The sequence below is a fragment of the Schistocerca gregaria genome, chromosome 2 (assembly GCF_023897955.1).
Source record: "Schistocerca gregaria isolate iqSchGreg1 chromosome 2, iqSchGreg1.2, whole genome shotgun sequence".
NCBI classification, from domain to species: domain Eukaryota; kingdom Metazoa; phylum Arthropoda; class Insecta; order Orthoptera; family Acrididae; genus Schistocerca; species Schistocerca gregaria.
Window position 1 is genome coordinate 783,631,185 of NC_064921.1, and position 21,806 is coordinate 783,652,990.

A 21,806-nucleotide genomic window follows, 5' to 3' on the forward strand; every position below is an offset into this window, starting at 1 on the left:
AATGTAGACCTGTGCTGTGACAGTGAAATGCAAAACAAAACGGGGTGAAAGCTCCCTCCATAAAAAACATGACCACACTATAACACCACCGCCTCTGAAGTTTACTGTTGGCACTACACACACTGGCAGATGACGTTCACTGGGCATTCACCGTATCCACACCCTGCCATCAGATTGCCACATTGTGTCCATGATTTGTCACTCCACACAACGTTTTCCAACTGTTCAATTGTTCAATGTTTATGCTCCTTACACCAAGTGAGGCATTGTTTGGCATTTACAGGTGCGATGTGTGGCTTATCAGTAGCCGCTTGACCATGAAATCCGAGGTTTCTTGCTTCCCACTTAACTGTCATATACTTGCAGTGGATCCTGATGCATTTTGGAGTTCCTGTGTAATGGTCTGGATAGATGTTTGCCTGTTACACATTATGACCCTCTTCAACTGTCAGCGGTCTCTGTCAGTCAACAGACAAGGTTGGCCTGCACACTTTTGTGCTGTACATGTTCCTTCCCATTTCCACTTCACTATCACATTGAAAACAGTGGACCTAGGGATGATTAGGAAGTGTGTAAATCTCACGTACAGACATATGATACAAGTGACAACCAATCACCTGACCATGTTCGAAGTCCGTGAGTTCCACAGAGCACCCCATTCTGCTCCCTCATAATGTTTAATTACTATTGAGGTCGCTGATATGGAGTGTGTGGCAGTAGGTGGCAGCACAAGGCACCTAATATGAAAAACATATGTTTTTGGGGATGTCCAGATACTTTTGATTGAATAGTGTATAAGTGGGTGTAATCCATTCAAGACTGTATTTCATATGTTTCTGTCCTCTCAGAGAATCAATTAAATGCACTTGGCAATGACTCAATAGGCGAAATTCTCTGTTTTCTGACAATGGTGGCATGAGGTCTCACTGGCGATATTAGAGTTCATAAAAAATAACGTGGACCCTGGGCAGAAATGCATTCTAGTTCCCTGCATTGGGCATCTCCAGCTCTCTGTTCCAAAGGGGCGCCTGTATCGATTTGCTGTAACCTACTAAGTTGTGCTTTTCATCATTTATGAACAAAACATTCTCTACCCACTTTGGTGGGGCTGCTGACCATCTCGCTGCACTGTGGAAATGAAGGTGTAAGCATGCCTCCAGCTCTGCAACCTTTTTCGAATGTTTTAAAAGAAAGTATTTGGTAAAAAAAATTAGGTTCTCTCACATTTCATAGATTCATTTGTCAGCTTCATTATGAATTGCCTATTATTTTATTAAATGATCATAATTATTGTGATATACCAACATTAAGTAAATTATTGCATGACATTTCAATTCGTTTACAATAAAAAATATAGGTTGCAAATTGCTGCATATGAAATGTAGCTAACATATCGGATTTTTCTGTTAAATTTGAAACAAGATTGATATCTATGTCCAATCTCAAGAAAATGGATTGTAAGTAGTGCACTCACTTATGCTCACATGCACAAGGGACAGAATGAAAGTTAAATATTCGAAGCATTTGTCTTTGCTCACAAACAGTTGAGATACAAAATGGGTTTTTGGCAAATGATAGCAAGCAATGCAGAGAGCATTTTGCCACGTAGTTCACATGCAAAACTTCCTTATCTACTGCAATACACAAGTAATTACAAACTTTTTTTTCAATGAAATAATGCAAGCGGAAGAAGAAAGAAAATGACTAATCATGGTACGTGTACCCTCCACCACACCCCATATGGTGACTTGCAGACTATGTATGTAGATGTAACTGTAGATGTTGATGTGGATGTAAGCGGACATTGAACATTTGTTGTGTTTGTAGTCTGAAGCTCTGTTTGTGAACTTATCTGACATCATTGCCATTATATTTATTTTGTGGGATGAACTGCCCAGAAGTAGTAATTTCATGTGTCAGTATTCTCAGTTAATGCTAATTTCATTTCAGATTCTGATCACTAATTTTGATATTTTAGGCTTTCAGTTCACAATGATAATGGATGGAGATGCTAGACGCAGTAAAGCACATGGTATTAGGCTGGAAAATGTTTCACCTTCTTTCTACATCCTCCACTGAGTAGTTTTAAGTAATAAGAGGTGTTACTGTCACCAAAATCTTCTACCAATGGGCAGCAAGTAAAGAAGAGTAAGCTGAGAACTGCATCAAAATGCAGTAATATTAATACTGAATTTCTTCCAAGTATTTGCTGACCTAGTCCTAGTGTATACAGGTATCCAATGCATACAAGGGTTCGTTAAGTTGTTGAGTATGTCTCAAGTCAGCTGTTGGACCATTCTGTACCAAAACCCAGTCATATTTGGACTGTTGCTGTTGCAATAGTTACAAAAACCACTTATCCAAAAATGTAAAAAGTTGCAGCACTTTTTGTCCAGCAAGAAATTTAATTGGTAGTAAATGAAACCTGCACTGTATCTACATTCTCATCAGTGTTATGGTTTCTTGTTTTGTGTCCACAATGTTCTGTGTCCTTCTCAAGATATTTACTCTCCCTATATTTGCAGATGTCTACAAATTCACAAAATAAGTATGCAATTTGATAATGAAAGCGATACAAAAAACAAGCTGGAACCTGAGAGTAAAGTCATTATTACATTGTGCTTCTTCCTGCATTTCTTTTTGTTTTATTTCATAACATCTATTAAAAGTTTTAAAGTAGACTTACAGTGTATTACATCTGAACTCTGTTCTGTAACTCTACATACCTGGTCTGCAGTCATAAGTTGGGTGTTTATGAGCTTTGGTTCATAAGGGACTAGAGTGACAGTTTCAAATGTCAAGAATGTTTCTCCAGACTCGCCCTGCAATTATAACATGATAACATAAATTATTAGCTCTTGTTACAGTTCAGAATTCAGTATTATCATTATTTGAGCCAGAAAAGAGATGGCTGTTTACCATTAGATGAAACAGGGCATTACAGAGCAGGACTGAAACACAGAGATTAGAAATCAAGCACTAAATTTCAGCACTTTCTGATTTCAAATGAGATTGTACTTCAAGAGAAAGAAGAAGACAAGAAATGAGGAAAGCACCTCTGACATGGTGTGTGAAATTACTTTCACTTTATTTTCTCCTTTTTTTCAGTCTTCTTTCTTTTCTTTCCACATTATATAAGAACTACATTGAAGTATTTGAATACTTTAATTCACAAATTCTTAATAATGTTTGTGTCAGTAATACTCCAGTTGCTGCTGTTGCAGTGAGTGGTGAGTAGATAATAGTGATCTCTTCCAAGCAAAGAAGTTTACTCATGAATACTAATGACACTGTGTGCAAAAAAAAGAAAAGAAGGACGAGTGCAGAATAAAGATGGTGGAGACATTCATAGGTCAATGGGAGGCAGATGGGAGGCAGATGAAAAAGAATAAGGGCTAGTTATTCCTTATTCTCTGCTTTGTCATCTAGTGGTGTAAAGCAAGTTTCCAAATTATTGCAGTAGGTTATGTTTTTAAATATTAGACTTACTGAGACATTAGCAGGAACAACAGTCACTATATTTTCAAGTCTCATCCCAAATTCATTAGCTCTGTAGTAACCAGGCTCTGAAATGAGAAAAATTATTGTCAGTGATAGTAACTTGAGAGGAAATTTAAAAAAGAATGGGAACATGAAAATAAGTCACTGCATGACAAAAAATACTTTCTAGCAGAGAAAGTTTATACAGAGAATGATTCTAATAGCATTTTGAGCTCAAACATCTAATTTTAGCAGAGTCAACAAACATCTTTCTTGTAATGTAGATAAAGGATCCGCCAGTTAGCTAGCAGGTGTGATCAACCTGTTCCCTGATTTACTTGGTCAGACTAGTCTAATTGTTGCAATATAATCACTTGTACCACTTTTATTTTTATAAAATAAAGTCATTTTAATAATTCTACTTGTAATAACTCTATACTGCCACAAGTTGTGATGTATGCAGTGTAGCACAGCAGTTAGCATCACTGGTTGGCATGCTATGGGTAACCACTTCAAATCTGACTACCAGGAATTATTTGTTGCATAGTAGTTATCATTTCTGGAATGTTTTTGAAGTATGTATTTTATGTTTATAATGTCTATATATTCTGGAATATTCAGTGCTTTATAAATACCAGCATTCTGGATTATTTGATGTATGTTTGTATAAATAGCTGCACTCTCCGTCCAGGAAGTCAGTTCTGGTCTGGCTCTACATTGGTATTCATAATAAATGTACTTTCAGCTCCATATGTTGTACTTCACTGATACCACTGCCTCTGGATTTAGACTTAATTGTAGTTTTGATGTGACACTGTTTGGTAGAAATGCCCCATACATCAAAACATCTACATCACTGAGGTTCCAATTAGGCAATGTGAAAGCTGTTCTCTCCTTGTACAGCAACCACAATACAAGGAGTACATCATTCCCATGGCTCACATCTTCAGGACACCTACGAATTCCAAGTCATCAGTAAGTCAGTTGTACACCAGTGTTCACTGGAGATACTGATCACGACCCAATGAAATGTCTGAAGGGATTCAACTGTGTCCCTAAATACAACAGGTGGAATGACATGATGTGTTTGACAAATTAATACATTTATTTGAAAGACATAGGCCAGCAAAATTTGAGAACAATGAAGAGAAGCTCAATAGCCTGAATAAATTCCAGGCTGAACTAAAGAAAACATTTGGTGATAATCAACAGCAAGATACCTCATCAGCATTACAACTGAAAAACAAGAGACCAGCATCAAGTGAAATTACACACTTGTATATAAAAAATGTTTTACCCCTATGCAACATGGTGAATCCAAATCTGACAAGAGCCAACAAAATCTGATGTCTGGTGAAGGAGATGCAAAGACAATTATCATGTTGTTCTCGGAAAGGGTGTCATGACAGAAGAATTCATCAGATAGTGCCAGTGCATCAAGGAAACACACAAAAAAGAAAGATCAGATGAAAGAGGTATGGTTATCTCCCAAATGTGGTCCCTATGGCAGTTGTAAGAGCAGAGATAGAGCATTTCATGGTATCCAGAACTGTCATAACGTGCGCACAAGAGATAGCAACCATGAACATCAACCCCATAGGTCAGGAGGTAACAAAGAATATTGAAGAAGGGGTGAATCAATCTTTGGCACCAGTCTCAATCACTACTCAGACGCATCTTGAAGAATGTACTTGTCCATTACCGTCAAACAACAACCCAGTATCTGACTGACTCAGGAAACCCACTTTTCCACCAAGTAAAATGCCCTACAGGAAAACACACATTCAGAGGACAGTGGAGAACACACTGCTCTGTTTTCACTGTGTCAATAATTGTTATGCTGCTGCAAGACATCAACAATCACAAGAGTCAACTGCAGGCAATTATAGTTGACCTGTGGACAAAGCTCATCATCATACTCAGCAGATTATCACTCCCCAACATTCTGCAGGCATTTCTCTTTGCTATAAAGAGGACCAGCCACTTGCCTAACTGACAAGATAACCATGTATGGAGGTGACGCTATGACATATGAAAAATCCTCCATGGGTGACAATTGCCAAGATACTTGGAGAAATGAATGATACACACTGTGCTATCTTACAATGTATTTTTTTTTTCACAACTAGTTTTGATCATGGATCATCTTCACAGTGGAAAAATATGTATTGTGACAACTTCACATGATACAAGCTATTTAACCAGGGACGTATACACCATTTCTGGTTAAGTAACATGTATGACGTGAAGTTGTCACAATACACATTTTTCCACTGTGAAGTTGGTCCATGGGGTCAAAGACAACACAATGTGTATCATACATTTCTCCAAGTATATTGCTGCTGTTGATAGCCACCTGAAAAAAATTTTTGAGTTGCCAAGATGTCAGTAAATCTCATTGATACCATCATTGACAGTCAACCAGCATAGGCACTTGTAGACTCAGGGATTTCTTTGTCTGTAATGATGAATTCTTATCATAGCCAGCTAAAGAAGACTGTGTTCCATGATGATGAAAGTAATTGCACTGAAAGTTGCAAATAAGAAATAAGTTCAGCCAACAGGAGTATGAACTGCAAGAATAACTATCAGTGAAGGAGCACTGCCCTTCAAATTTTTCATTTTAACTGAATACAAGTATGATGTTATTCTCAGAGGGGCTTCTTGCAGGCTTCATAAGCAGTCATAGGCTGTGGAAGATCAGAGCTCCAAATTTATGAAGCTGTTCCAACAACCACACATTCAATGATCTCTCTGGGTAGTTATGTGCCTTTGAAGGTATTGTTATCCCACCATCATCAACAATACAAATGCCAGTCTTCAGTTGAGAAACTCAGTTAAAAAGTGAAACTTCTGTCAACTGCTAAAAACTACTCAGGCTCACAAAAAACAATATGCCAGCGTAGATCATAAGTGTTGTCGACGGCAAAGAAGAACTTTGTATGACTAACTGGTACGAGCAGCCACAACTTATCCTTGAAGTTACATGCAAAGAGAGAACTGAATGAGTCCAGGAAGATCAGTTTAGTGTCACTGATGAAGAATTGTGCTCCACTACCACTATAGACAACACAGAGAGGAACTACTATCAAACTGCCAATAAGATCTGGCCTGACTGAGACACAATGTCAGTGGGCAATCAACCATTCTGCATCAGTTTTTCGATACTTTCAAATCCAGAATGGAGGAAAGACAGACCAAGCAGTGCAATACAAAGCACTTAATCAAAACTGGGAATCATCCATCATTTATCCAGTGCTCATATAGAGTATCACCAGCTGAATGGGAATAATGCAGGAGGAAGTGGAAAAGTTGCTGCAAGATGACATCATTGAACCTTCAGAAAGTCCCTGATCCTTCTCTGTCGCCGTTTTGAAGAAAATGGGTGGCACGTGGTATTTTTGTGATGATTACCAATCAGCGACCAAAATCAGGAAGAAAAAGTCTATTCATTACCACACATTAACAACACCTTAGATTGTTTGAAAGGATCAAAGTATTTCTCAACTATGGAAATGCAGACAGGCTACTGATAAATTGAGATTGATGACAGTGATGGTGCAAAAAACTGCCTTCATAACTTGTGATGGTCTCTATGAGTTCAAAGTTTTGCCCCTTGGGCTGTGTATGACTTGCTTAAATATCTTGCTATTTCTGTGACACTGTCATTTTTTAGAGTCATTGAAGAACATCTAAGCCACTTGACAACAATGCTGAAGTGCGTTCAGGCTCCAGGTCTCTCCTGACACTGAAAAAGTACCTCTTCATCACCCAAGACATACAAATCTTGGGGTAGCAAATGAAAGGCAATGGAGTCTCTCCCAAGACAGCGAAAATAAAAGCAGTCACAGATTTTCCAACTAGTTGGGACATTAGTGCTCTGCTAAGTTTTTTCAGAGTGTTCTCATACTACTGGTGACATATAAAGGACTTCTTCTTCGAGGCATGTCCCTTGCAGAAACTACTTCAGGGAGACGCCAAATTTCTCTGGAACGAGGTGAACAAAAGATTAATTTTTTGTCCTTAAGGAGGCACTAACATTTCTAGTTCTAGAATTTTATGATGAGAACACCAATACAGAACTTCATACACATGCTTATGGTTTTGGGATACAGGCAGTTCTAGTACAATTTCAAAGCTGGCACTGTTAATGTGAAGTACATTTGTAGGAGATGTGCTATACCTTAAGATGATTGGCATGATTAAATTGTAGATTGAAAAATCATTACTTCACTTCATGTTCATTCTTCAGTTGATTAGGCTTATTCATTTTGATTTTGAGGCACAAAAATATCTGTACATTATCAGTACAAAAATATTATTAAAATAGTATTGTACATTTATGTGCATGAGGCTGACATATTACATACTCATATTAATTACTATTTTTCACATAAAATAATGTGTTCTCAAATAAGATGTGAAAACACATTGGGCAGATTTGTCCACCTCCCACCTTGTTTTCCCTCACCTTCAATATCCTGCAATAGGCTCTGGTTGTCACTGCACTGCACAGCACTTTGCACTCAGGCATTATGTGGCTCCAATGGTGTGAAACAAGTAACAAACAAATGGTGTGCAAAAGCAGTACTTTCACAAGACCACAGTCGCATACTATCAGAATTATTTCATAAATTTTCACACAGGACTGATTACTGGGGCTGATAGCTTGCAAGTGTGCATTTCCTCCTCCAAATATGAGGTCAAGTTGGTGATGTCTGCATGTTAGAGAATATTACTGAGCAGTCCTCCCACCAGATAACAAGAGACTAAAAATCAAAGGAAGAAGAAAATAGTGTTGAAGGTTTGTTACTTCCAACAATGGATGAAAAAGAGTTGCAGGAAATAGTGGAGGTGATTTGTAGCTTAAGGAAAGAGCTACAGAATAAAAATCAATCCACAGAAAAAAATAATGGTCCTAGAGGGACAAGAAAGGATAAAGACAATGCTGAATGGTGAAACATTAGAACATGTGCTTTAAACAACATGGAAACAGGATATAAAGTGACTAGAAGTGCAGCTCAGAAATTAAATTAAACCAGAATATCTATGGTGAAACAGGCATTTTGTAAGAAAATGAGAGTTTGAGGGAAAGAGAGATAAAGTGTTTTGTATGGTGTGTCTTCCTTTGTGGTGCTGAAATGTGCACAAATATGAAGAAACAAAGAGCAAGGCTGGATGCTTTTGAAATGTGACTGTGATGGAGGATGGGAAGAATAAGTTGGATGGACAGGGTGGAAATGAAGAGGTACTGAAAAGAGTGGGAGAGCACAGACTACTATTACCACTCAGGGACTGGGTGTTTGTGCTGTCTTCATCATCATTATTTCATACTCATTGGTGCACAAGTCACCCAAGTGGTGTCACCTCAAAAGACTTGCACCAGGTGGGAGGCCCTTGCCACACTGGATATGACATTAATTAAGAAAGACGGAGGGGCTTATAAGAACAATCTTAGGACAGTGTTTGGAAGCGATATAAGACAAGTGAGGATGAGACTTCTATCCTGGAAAATGTGTCATATGGCAGCACATTAAGCAACATTATCAAAACTGATGATGATGAGGATGATGATGATTTAGATGATGATGACAAGTACTGAAATAAGCAAATCTTTCTTACGGAAGATAGGTATATCCACATATGTGGTACCAAGAAATTCTGTTATAAGCTTTATTTTTATAATACAAACATAATGGTTATAGAAATATTAAAAAGTTTAAGATTTGGAAAAATTATGGGTTCTCAAAAGCCTGAACCCTCTAATAAATATATTTTGTATTTATTTATTTTTAAGTCAAGAAATATTACTAAGAAAAAATGTTAGTTATTCAAATTGTTGAATGCAAACTTTTAAAAAATTCATTGTTATTATGTAAAATAAGGGAAAAGCAACCATTCACTTATGAGTGCAGTACAGTAACACATAACAGCATTCACAGTAGCTTTCGAGTACTGCCCCTTTTTCTAGCAATAGTATACACAATCACACATACAACCATGCAGACACTTAAATGCACACTCTCATGGCCAAAGCAAGACAAATTTTTTATACTCAATTATTGTTTAAATTATTGTTACAGCTATGCTGTAGACCCTATGTTTCTGCACTATTGCCAGACAAATTGATTAGCTAATGAAATGTTGTGAGCATAAAATCTGTTTTTTATAGAAAAATCTTGTAGTTTTTTTTTTATAAATGTGCTCACCTATAAATCCACTCCAGAATATAGAACATCATGCTAATGCCATTTTAAGAATATACAATTAACAATTGAATTAAATAATTTTGTTGTCACATATGTATAGCTATTATATGTTAGTCCTATCTTCCATGATATTATTGGATACATAATTGCTTTGTGTTTTGCTATTGTTGGGAAAATCTTGATACACCAGCATCTAAATTGGCAAAGTTCACAGCATCACGGTCAGTTTCCATTTAGTTCTCAACTAGTAAAACTCCAGTTCCTTAAAGAACCAAAATCTCATGTAAAAGACAGTTTCAAACTTCTGATTACATGAAAATGAGTTAATGTGTGCCAATGGTCTTGCTGCAGTTGTAACACTGGTTCCCATCAGATCACCAACGTTAAGCACTGTCACAACTGGATACCACTCGGATGGGTGATTGCCCGGGTCTGCTGGGTGTGATCAGCAAGTGAGGTGCACTCAGCTCTTGCGAAGCTAATTGAGGAGTTTCTTGATTGAGAAGTAGCAGCTCCAGTCACGAAAACTGGAAACATCTGAGAGAATGGTGTGCTGAACACATACCCCTTCATATCCATGTCCAGTGATGATGAGTATCAGCTGTAGATGACACGGCATTTGGTCGGTCTGTTGAGCCTTCTGAGGCCTGTTCAGATGGAGTTTTAGTTTTTAGAGAGTTAATGTGTTAACTGTTTGACATGAAGTATGCAAGGGATAAAAGGTTTGAAATTATGTTTAAAATTTGGTGGAAGTCACCAAGAGCTCTCATTATCAAACACTTGATGAGTATAACTTGGGTAAGTGAGCTCCATTTTAAGCAAAAGCTAGTTTTCCACAAACCTAATTGTTTACAATGATGTCATATTTGCTGAACTATGCATCACACAATGAACAAAATGAGAAGTCAGTCACCTTTCTTACTGTTAGTCACCTTTCTTCAACATTGTCACTTTTTAAAATTTTGTCCCTTTTCCAACCTTTTTTTGCTCTTTTAGAAAGAAAGTACACTATTTACTTTTGTTTTCAATTTTCTGTATTCTCATTTGTTCATTTAACTTTTGGAATATTCCATTTATGAAAGCAGATAGAATCTAACCTGAGGGGTTGTGAAATTTGAGATAGATGTTCCATTCTGATTTTTTCAGTGTTTTTGTTAGTGTCAGATCTTCCTCAATTACAACTGCTTCTATTTCTGTCCTGATTCTCATTTTTATGTAGTAACAAAACTGCTGCTGTGATACTCTGTTCAATTTTGAAAATAAACTTTTTGAGATGAGAAAATGCAAATTCCATATGACTAGCCTGGAAAGACTGATAGTTTGGAAAGTATACAGTCTCTGCATCAGTAACAAAGGGGAGGGGGGAGGGGCAGAGGGAGCAGAGTGGAAGAGTATTTTGCTGTTTGTTTTCTACTGTATTAATTTTGAGACAAAGGGCTTTCAGGCAGTTTTTAACCAATCACTTTCAACAAAACGTAAGTGTAACTTTGAAATTAAATATGGACTACATAAGTTACATTTATAACTTTCAGATCAGACACAACCATCAAGTTTACACAGTGCACCAACGATCTGGCTGTTAAGTGCCAAGGATAGTTCCACCACTGGTGAACTGATTTGAGCAATGAAATTAGTGATTTCCAATTACTCTATGGATTCAGCAAGTGATATTTGCAGTGTTTTTAAGAAGGTGTTCCCTGACAGCATTTGTGAAAATTTGTCACTTTTGTCTAAGGAAATGAGTTACCTAATAAATAAATGACAGGCACCCTTTTTCTGGGAACATACATTAGATAGAGCATGTTCATCATACTATATACCAATGTTAACAATATAAAGAAATTATAAACACCTTTTACGTTTTGGTCAGAGAGTAAGTGTTGCAGGTCAACCAATCACCTAAGAACTTTCTTTATTGACAAATCAGATTTTGAAACATTACATCACAAATTACATCAGGCACTTTCTAAAGCCAATATGTCCCTAAATAAATTCCTTATGCTGGGATCAGATGGACCTAACATCAATACAAATGTGTTTATGCTCTTAGCTAGTGATGTCCAGTAGAACCCAGGCAGATAACTCGTAAACACTGGAACTTGGAAACATTCATACAATGCATAATACCTACATAAAGAATTTGGAGTGTTTAGGTCAAGAAGCATCCTATTTTCTGGTCAGTATTTAATATTACTTTTACACCTGACTTGTTCACTATGAAGAATTTGAAGAAATTCAGTAAAAGTTTAACATTCCACATCACAAGTTTTTGAGGCATACAATTAGAAGGTGGCTTACCTTAGTATCTTCAGCCAACAGGGTTTTGGAACAACAGAATGATAGCCAATGTTACATTCTTAGGAAAGTACTTATAAAAAAAATTATTCTGCTACCGTTCAGTCCAAATCCTATTGTACCATTGTGAATGCTTAAAACGGACGTTCAGTGAAGCCAGAACTATTCAATAAGTTCACACATTCTATTTAAAAAAAAAAAAAAAAAAAAAAAAAAAAAAAAAAAAAAAAAAAAAAAACTTCAATACATAAGTTGCATACAGAAACAGAGAGGATACATCAGACCTTTTTGGCTTGTGTTTTGAAGGTCTCACTTTGAGAAAAAAAGAGTAGTATTTCTGAAGTTTTTCATCATGAACTGTATGCATTGGATAATCCAGTTCCTCTTGAGCAGCTAGATGGTTTTTATTTTTATTGAACCTGATCTGTTTAGAGCCATTGGTCCCTCTCTTACATTGGACCAGAGTTTCATACATACAATACCTTCTTTAGATCATAGTTAACTAAGAAATAGCAATTTTAACATGACAAACAGAATTAAAATGATTTGAGTCTTGTAAATAACAATGTGAGTAAATAATACTGACTACGAACTAATAAAATTAATACTAGCATTACTTGCAGGACTTCAGCTGCTGCCACCAATAGTGATAATAATAATAATAATAATAATAATGTCAACAATAACAATATTGATAGCTGCAGATTTAAAAAGAATTTACTGGTGACAAAATAGATGTGTAATGATATTTTGAGGTCTGGGGAAAACAAATTTAAGGAGACTGCACCAGCTAAGTATACAGGAAAATTGGGAAGACCTTGTTGAAGAGAAGGATGTACAAGGGTATAAAGTGCATACAGGGGCAATGGTATTTCTTATTGTTGCTTTAGTAAATTGGTCATTAACTGTCTTCTGAAGCTGGAGATGTTATTCAGTTCTCTAATACAAAGCGGAAGGTTTTTCCAGAGTCAGGTTCCTACTACTGAGAAGGACTTTGAGAAAGTGACTGACTGATGGAGTGGTACAGAAAGGACTTTACACTGATGAGAACAGTGTTTCTGGTATGTTCTTCAGGCAAGAGCGTTAAATTCAAGGAGAGATATGAGGGGCAGTGTTAGGGTAAGACAGCAGAGAAGACAGAGGGCATGGGAATCTCTGCACTTGTCTATACACAGTAAAGACTGCTGTCAATATGATGAAATATGATCAAAGAGTTGAGCATCACAGATAAAGCTAACACAGGCATTCATAACCAGGTGCCATTAGCTTTCCTCAGAAAGGCATTGCAGGATAATATCATTGTATCTGTAATTGGAAGTGTAAGTGTTTGTACAAGTTTCTTTTTTGGGTCAAGAGGGAATAGCCTTTTTATATCTTTGTAGGTCATGGAGAGATACTGATGGGTTCTTGCACATTGCAGTTGTCTGCTCAGTCCATTTTAGATTGTCTTCCATTATTACTCCTAGACTCTGTGCTGAAGTAGAGAAGTTGATATTTGTTCCATTTAGAGTTAAATATGGTAGGGATTCCTGGCATTTCAGGCTATTGAGCCTAGAGTAACCAACCAGTACCCCTTAGGATTCGGATGGGTTGAACTTTAACCCTATACCCTGCATCCATTTAGATAGTGCACACAATTTGGTACTGAGATTCTCAATAGCAGCCTTCGGGTTTATTTGTTTTGTACTTAGATACAATTGGAGGTCACCAGTATACATGTGGTATCTGCAGCAGGACAGAACTGATGACACATTATTTACATACAATGAAAAGAGGTCCTAACACCAGAGCCTGGGGGATGTCTGATACTACCTTCCTCCATTGTGACTTTATGGTGCTGAACATGATGCATTGTTGGTAAGGCGTCAGATATGAGGGAAACCACTGCACTGCACTTGGCAAAAAGTTTTGGCTGCTAAGTCTGGCATGTAAAATGTCATATTCGACAGTGTCAAAGGCTTTGCTGAAGTCTAAGAATAACATGATAGTTGCCTCTTGTGCATCCATGGCAAACTTCCAGACCTCTGTTACCTTTTGTTAAGGCAGATGTTGTGCTGCAATGTTTACAGAAACCTAATAGTATTTGTCTAGTACGTTGTTTGTAGGCAGGTAGTTTTTTTTTTTACTGGCGTACCTGGTCCTTGTTTTCAGGCCTCAGGATAAGTTACCAAAGAACTTAGTGAACTGGAAGAACACGACAAGTTCCACAGAATGCCCAACAACGTTACATCTAAAAACTGGGAAAAAAATCAGTCTTTACACGAGGGACTGGTCATGGTGCCCCAGGCCAAGAAAATGCAAAGAGATGCCCCAACCACAACCACCCTGCTCCTGCTCCAGAAGTAAAGCAGAACCTTTATCTGGAAATAAAAACCACTTTCACAGCAGAAACTGAGGACCACTTCAACCATCCATGGATCGTCTTCTAATATTAATATTAAGGAATTGGGAAGACTATACTTAGTACATAGGGCCAAAAGAAGGGGACATTCCACCAATACATGGGATACCATCAGTCTGGCTCCACAACCACATTGTGGGGGTGGTTTGTTACACAGGAGGAAACAATGGATGAGCCTGGTATGATCAATGCATAGACAACATAAGACAGTGGACTCCTTGCGAGAGGAGCAGAAGGAAGAGCACCAAACTGCAGTTGTCTCCTTGATTGCGCAGAGTTTATTACTGAGAGAAGTAGTGCACCAGATGTCATTCCACTTTTCAGCAAAGAGAGATTTGATGTAGATCTACATATCCACAGCTTGAGTCATGAAAGCAAATGGGAGGTAAGCATCAGCTTCTCTAGCCAAATGATCAGCCAGTTCATTCCCGGGGATACCCACATGACTTGGGACTCAAAGAAAGACAACTGAGCAGGCGGCACGGCCACAGGCAGAGAGAAGGTAATGGTTAGCAGAGATCAAGGGATGATGAGAATAATATCGACCGATCGCCTGCAGGCTGCTCATTGAGTCGGGACATATTAAAACACTATGGAGGGAGGCCTGAATAACAAAATGGAGGATCCGGTAATGGCCAGCAGCTCTGCTGTGAACACACTACATGATACCGACAAAAAATGACATTCTAAGCCAGTAGCTGACGTGAAAGTGCATAACGCTTTATCTATCATCTTAGAACCATCAGTGTAGAAGATGGTAGTCTCCTGGAACTCTGCAAGGATGGAACATATAAGATGCCAGACGAGCATAGGAGCAACAGAGACCTCACAACCCTGGAATAGGAAGGTCCTAATTCATGGTGTAGGCACCATCCAAGGGGGGGAGGGTGGGGGGGAGGAGAGGTGAGAGGAAATACATAGGGCGCATTTCAATGAGTGGAGATGGAGTTCCTGACAGAGAGAAATGAGACGCATTCCAACCAGCAATTCCACCCATGGGCAGTGATCAGGAGGGAGACATACCTCATTTGCAAAGAGGACAGGCTACATGGGATGGTCAAGAGATTTACAAATAGCGATTGCATAAGAAACCAGGAGTTGGCTCCACCATGTTTGTAAAGGGGGAATCCCCACTTCTGTGAGGAGACTATGAACAAGACTAGTGTGAAAGGCACCAATAGCCAAGCACACCCCACAGTGGTGAACAAGTTCAAGGATTTTCAGAGGAGCAGGAGCCCCTGAACCATAAACCTGACTACCATAATCTAGTTTGGACAAGACTACAGCATGGTAAAGATGGAGAAGAGTAGCACAATCTGCACCTCAAGTTGGGTGGGCCAGGAAGTGGAGAGCATTAAGCTTCTGCATCCCTGTAGTCTTAAGGTGACGAACATGAGTCAGTCATGTCAGCTTTTTTTCAAAAATAAGGCCCAAGGAATGGGTCTGTGATACAAGATCTAGCAACTGGGTGCCTAAATTAAGTTATGGATTGGGGTGTACTGTGGGTTGATGACAAAAATGCATAACCTGCATCTTGGAGGGAAAAACTGGAAGCCATGGGAAACAGTCCACTCAGAGGCCCATCGGATGGCACCTTGGAGCCAGCACTCAGCAGGTGTTACTCACTGGGAGCTGCACCAATGCAAAAATTGTCAACATAGAACATTGGTGTAACCAGAGGCCCAACAGGGGTTACAAGCTCATTGATGGCTATGAGGAAGAGTGTGACTCTTAACACAAAATCCTGTGGGATACTATTCTCCTCAATCTGAGGGGTGCTGATTGAACTGACAACTCGAACCAGGAAGAGCAGGTGGGATAAAAACTCATTAATAAAAATGAGAAGGGGGCTGTGAAAGCCCCAGTCAAGGAGGGTAACTAAAATGTAATCATGCCAAGCCATGTCATATGCCGTACGCATGTCAAAGAAGACTATGACAAGGCCTGACCAATTGCAGTTTCCAATCTGAGTAAATGGTCAGTTGGAGATCATCCTTCCTGGAAGCCATACGGATATGGGGACAAAAGACCCCAAGATTTTAGAACCCAACATAATCAGAAGCTATCCATCCTCCCAAGCAGCTTATAAAGTACATTTGTGAGGCTAATTGGGTGATAGCTGTCGAGAGATGTTGAGTTCTTCCCAGGAATAACTATGAATAACTATACTGTCTCACCACTGCTATGGGAAGGCACCAATGAGCCAAATGTTATTGAAGACCCTGAGTAGATGTTGCCCCTGCCTAATGTCCAAGTGTTGGATCATCTGGTTGTGGGTGGAATCCGGGCCTGGGGCCATGTCAGGTGAAGAGGTAAGAGCGTGCTAGAATTCCCATTCAGAGAAGGGTTCATTATAGGGTTAAGCTTGGTGAGAATTTAAACAGAGCAGTGTCAGTTCAACCTGGTGTTTCTGCCAGAGAAAGGTAGAAGTATAGGAAGAGGAGTGAAAGAGCAAAGTGTATCGCAAAGTGTTCTGCAAGGACCAATGGATCAGTACAAACAGCACTTTGGAGGATAAGGCCCTGACAGTTGACTGTCACTGGCAGCCTAGAAGGCTACAGAGCTTGGAACAATCATGTGACCGAAGGCATAGATCGCCAGGGAGGAAACATAGTGCTCCCAGCATTCCTTTCTACTCTGCTTAATAAGGTAATGAGCCTTAACATGGAGACACTTAAAAGTGAGGAGCTTTCATTTCATCTCATTTTCATTTCATTATCTTCCTGTATATCATTTACATGATGTAGGAATTGTCACAACAAAGTTATCATACCAGTACAAGTACTACAGACATAATAATGGAATATAACTTTCAAGGCATTCTTTAAAAGTACAAATTTAGACATATAAATTAAAATTTTTGGCAATAAATTTACACACAATCCAAGTACTCATCTATGTCACAGAATGTTTTGCTTAAAAGGTAATTTTTAAGCTCAGTCTTAAATTTTACTTCATCTATTATTGCCTTCATGTACACTGGCAGAGCATAGTAGAGTTTTATTCCAAAATAACTTACATGCTTTTGGGTTTGTGTTGTCCTTACCATTTCTACATACAAATTCTTACGAGTTCTAGTGTTATAATTATGGCAGTCCTCATTTGTACGTAGATTTTGCATATGTGCTCTTGTACACAGAATGCTTTTTAAAATATACAGTGATGGTATTTTGTGTGTGAAGGGTGTCATTTAAATAACTGCAGTGCCCATCAGTAGTCCTGGACAGTGACTACTACATTGTTGGTCCACCACAATATTGTTTGATGTCGAAGAGGGGCGCCGTTAGGATTGTGTGGTGATATGATGCTCCAAAATCAGTTGAAATTAAATAGTTCTTCATGTAGAAAGTGTAAAAAACGTGTAGTCAAAGGAATTCGGTGCATTAAGTGCAGCTTTTGGTTACATGAGAAGTGCGCAAACGTGTGTCTGAAATTTATAAATGACGATATTCAGTGGACGTGCCTCGACTGTACTAGTGACGAACATGCGCGACTAACATCCGCACTAAGCTCTAAGGACGAAATTATCCGTCTTCTTCAAAGTGACATTGATGCTCTGAAAGCAGAACTGACGTTACTAAAGCAAGAAAATATAGCATTGAAACGTGAAAAGTGTTGTGCATGTGAAAAAACTCAAGTATTGGATGGACCTACTTCGGCAAATACGCGGAGTGATACAACTGACAAAGAACGAAAAAATTCAGCCGCCATTACGAAAGAAAAAGAAACTAAAGATACTGACGTACCAAATAAATATAAGTGGACCAGCGTAACGTACAAAAAAGACAGAAAGAAGCATTATAATAAGACAGAAAGTGAATTTTTTATTATAGGTGACTCATTATTGAAAAACATAATCGTACCAAACTCCGAAATTGACGTTCGGCCTGGAATCAGGACGCATCAATTGCATACACACCTAAACAACGTCTTAAACTCAAGAGAGAACGCAGGAAATAAGCATAGCAGAAATCCAAAAGGTGTTTTTATCCATGTGGGAACAAATTCGCTTCGAACCAACAGTGAGGAAGAAATTGTAAACCACACAAGGAACCTCATCCGAACGGCCAGAAGACTGTACCCGAATTCCAGAATAATAATAAGTGGCATTGTGTACAGGAGATCGGTGAGTGACAGCTATGTGCAGCGAATAAACGGCGATATTAAAGAACAGTGCAATAAGCTAGGAGTCGTTTTTATTGATCCCAACAAATTTCTAAGTGCAAAGTGTCTTGCCAAAGATGGTCTACATCTGAACAGGTTGGGCTCAAAAATATTCAGTAAGATGTTCTTAGATACTTGCCAGATCATAAAAAATAAGGGAAACTTATAAGTAGTGATGGGGGTGAAAAAACGTGTGTAGCAGTAAGAAAGAAAAAACCAAACCATTATCTGGCAAGAAATATGCTAAAGCCTGTAAGAAATAGTCAAAGTAGGTATGTTATCCACTGGAATATAAATGGCTTAAACACTGATGCTTCTAATAATAAAAGCTCCAAAATAGATGAATTGGAAATCATTCTGTCAGAATATGCAAATATTAAAGTTGTTTGTTTAAATGAACACTGGTTGACTGAGGGGACAATTAAAATTCTGAACAAAATAGGGAACTTCAGATTAGCAAGTAGCTTTTGTAGAAGAAACAAGTTACGTGGAGGCTCATGTATACTTCTACACAATGACATAAATTATGAGACCAGAAACTGTTTTAATTATTTAAATGAAGAATGTGTGTTCGAGAGCTGTTGTGTAGAAATAGTGGACTCGCTAGCAAATGTTATAATAATCTCAATATACAGAATTCCAGGGACATCAACAACAGAACTATTCTTATCTAAGCTTCAAATTATGCTAGAAGACCTTTGTAGAGAAACAAAGAAAAAAGTTGTAATAGCTGCTGATTTTAATATTGATATCACATGTAATAGTAGCCAAGCTTCAAGGTTCACTGACTTAGTTAAGAAATATGGTTTCAAATTGAATTTCTTTGAATCTACCAGGGACAATGGGCAATCAGCAACATGCATTGACAATGTTCTAACTAATTATGTATATGAAGATGTGTATAAATTTTGTGTAGATCTAGGTATTTCAGATCATTATGTATTGTTTATTGAGCTGCCACAGACAGACACAAACATTTCACATACAAGAACCCATATGAGCAGGAACTTTAGCAAAGAAAACTTGCTAACATTTAGTGAGAAGCTAAGAGATAAAACATGGCCTTTTGATTATGGTAACTCAAGTGATAAAAACTTTGAGAAATTCCTAAATAGTTTTCTTGCAGACTTTAATGAAACATTTCCACCTAGACTCTGCAGCAATAAGATAACAAATACAGTAAAGTGGATTACCCAGGGCATAAAAATTTCCAGTGTAAGGAAAAGGCAACTGCACAGAGAACTAAAATATAATAAAGATATAAATTTCATTAAATATGTTAGACTCTATAAAACCATATTTAAAAGAGTTGTCAAGGCAGCAAAACAACTGGCAAACAACAGGTTAATTTTAAATCATAAAAATAAGACAAAGGCTGTGTGGTCAGTCATTAAATCTGAGTTAGGTGTTAAAGCCTGTAACCAAGAAATTCCAAAAATTGACATTGAAGGAAAAACTGTTGTAAATCCAACTCAAATACCAGAGTACTTTAATGAATTCTTTATAAATGTAGCAAAATCTGATGTAGATGTAGCAGATTATCACAACAAAGTAAATCCCTTTGGCCTAGGCAAAAACTCTGAAAACTTTACAAAATTCTCAAAAGTTTCTTTTGAGGATGTAGAAAATGCTATTTTAACATTAAGAAACAAAAAATCTGCAGGTTGGGATAGAATACCCACCAAAGTTATTAAAGTGGTACACAATAGAATTGCAAACCCACTAGCTCAGATAATAAATCAATGTTTTGAAGAGGGCTGTTTCCCAGAGGTACTGAAATATGCTGAAGTCAAACCACTCTTCAAGAAGGGATCAAGAGAGATCATGGGAAATTATCGTCCTATCTCAATTCTCCCAGTCCTATCTAAAATATTTGAAAAACTTGCTGTTGCTCAAATCCAAAACTTCATTGCAAAATATTCTGTTATTCTAAACAATCAATTTGGTTTTCAGCAAGGGAAAAACACCGTAGATGCAGTTAACAGTTTCATTGAGAAAATAAGTACGTCATTAGACAAGAGAAATAAGGTGGCAGGAATTTTCTGCGACCTCACAAAGGCATTCGATTCCGTAAACCACGCATTGCTTGTTTACAAACTTGAAAAGTATGGCATTGGCGGCAGTGCCCTACAATGGCTTAAATCCTACTTATCCAACAGAAAGCAAAGAGTTAGCATTTCTTCAAATGGCGCATATTATTTTTCTGACTGGAAAAAAATTACTCAGGGTGTTCCACAAGGCTCCATATTAGGCCCAGTCCTATTTCTCTTTTATGTTAATGACTTACCATTAAATATCAGCTCCCCATCAGTTCTGTTCGCAGATGATACTTCTGTCTTAGTTGAAGATCAGGATTCAGAAAAAATTCTCAAATCTGTGATCAGTACCCTCAGTACCTTAGAAACTTGGTTTCAGCTAAATGGGCTGAATCTAAACATATCTAAGACTCACGTGATGCAGTTCAAAACCAAACAGTCAAAATGTGAGCAAATTAAGATTGTACACAACAACCAAGTTATAGAAGAAGTTGACTCAGTCAAATTCTTAGGTCTAAAAGTAGATGAAAATTTGAGGTGGCAGGCACACATTGAATACCTTGCAAACAAATTGAGCAGCTTTGCATTTGCAATGCAAATATTATCAACTGCAACGGACATTGACACGCGGAAAGTAGCATATACAAGCTACTTTGAATCCATTATTAGGTATGGTATTGTTTTTTGGGGTAACTCGACAAACATAGTGCGGATACTAAAAATACAGAAAAAAATCATACGAAATATGTGCACTGCCAATCACAAAGAACCATGTCGACCATTATTTAGGAAACTCAAAATATTAACTCTGCCATCCTTATACATATATGAGATTATTATATTTTTGTACTCCAGACGCGACTTATTTGAGGGAAACCATTTTGTCCATTCACATGATACCAGAAACAAAGAAAATTTTATGCTCCCCACCCACCGCCTCAGACTGTTTGCCCAGGGACCTCAATACATGGGAATGAAAATTTTTAATAAATTAAAAGGGAACAAGTTGATGCAGATGAATTTAGGTTCACTTAAAAGAAAGCTATATGAGGTACTGACAATGAAGTGTTATTACTCAGTGGATGAATTCATGCAGGACAATCTGGAAATTTGAGCTGGGTACAATGTGTTACATGTTCCAAGAAATATCCTTATAGTGTTGTTATTTATTATAGTGCTATCATTAATTAATGTAAAAATCATTGTAATTGTTTTATAAAT

At 37.8% G+C, this 21,806-nt stretch overlaps 1 protein-coding gene across 2 annotated transcripts in view; it reads right to left on the minus strand.

Moving 5' to 3' along the window:
* LOC126335041 (xaa-Pro aminopeptidase ApepP-like) overlaps positions 1-21,806 on the minus strand; it is a 232,299-nt gene that overhangs the window by 11,794 nt on the left and 198,699 nt on the right. For both annotated transcript variants that reach the window (XM_049997910.1, XM_049997909.1), the window contains exons 12-13: positions 3,490-3,566; positions 2,727-2,822 (exon numbers count right to left, since the gene is read on the minus strand). In XM_049997910.1, coding sequence (XP_049853867.1) covers positions 2,727-2,822; positions 3,490-3,566 — 173 coding nt within the window. The remainder of the gene's footprint in view (positions 1-2,726; positions 2,823-3,489; positions 3,567-21,806) is intronic.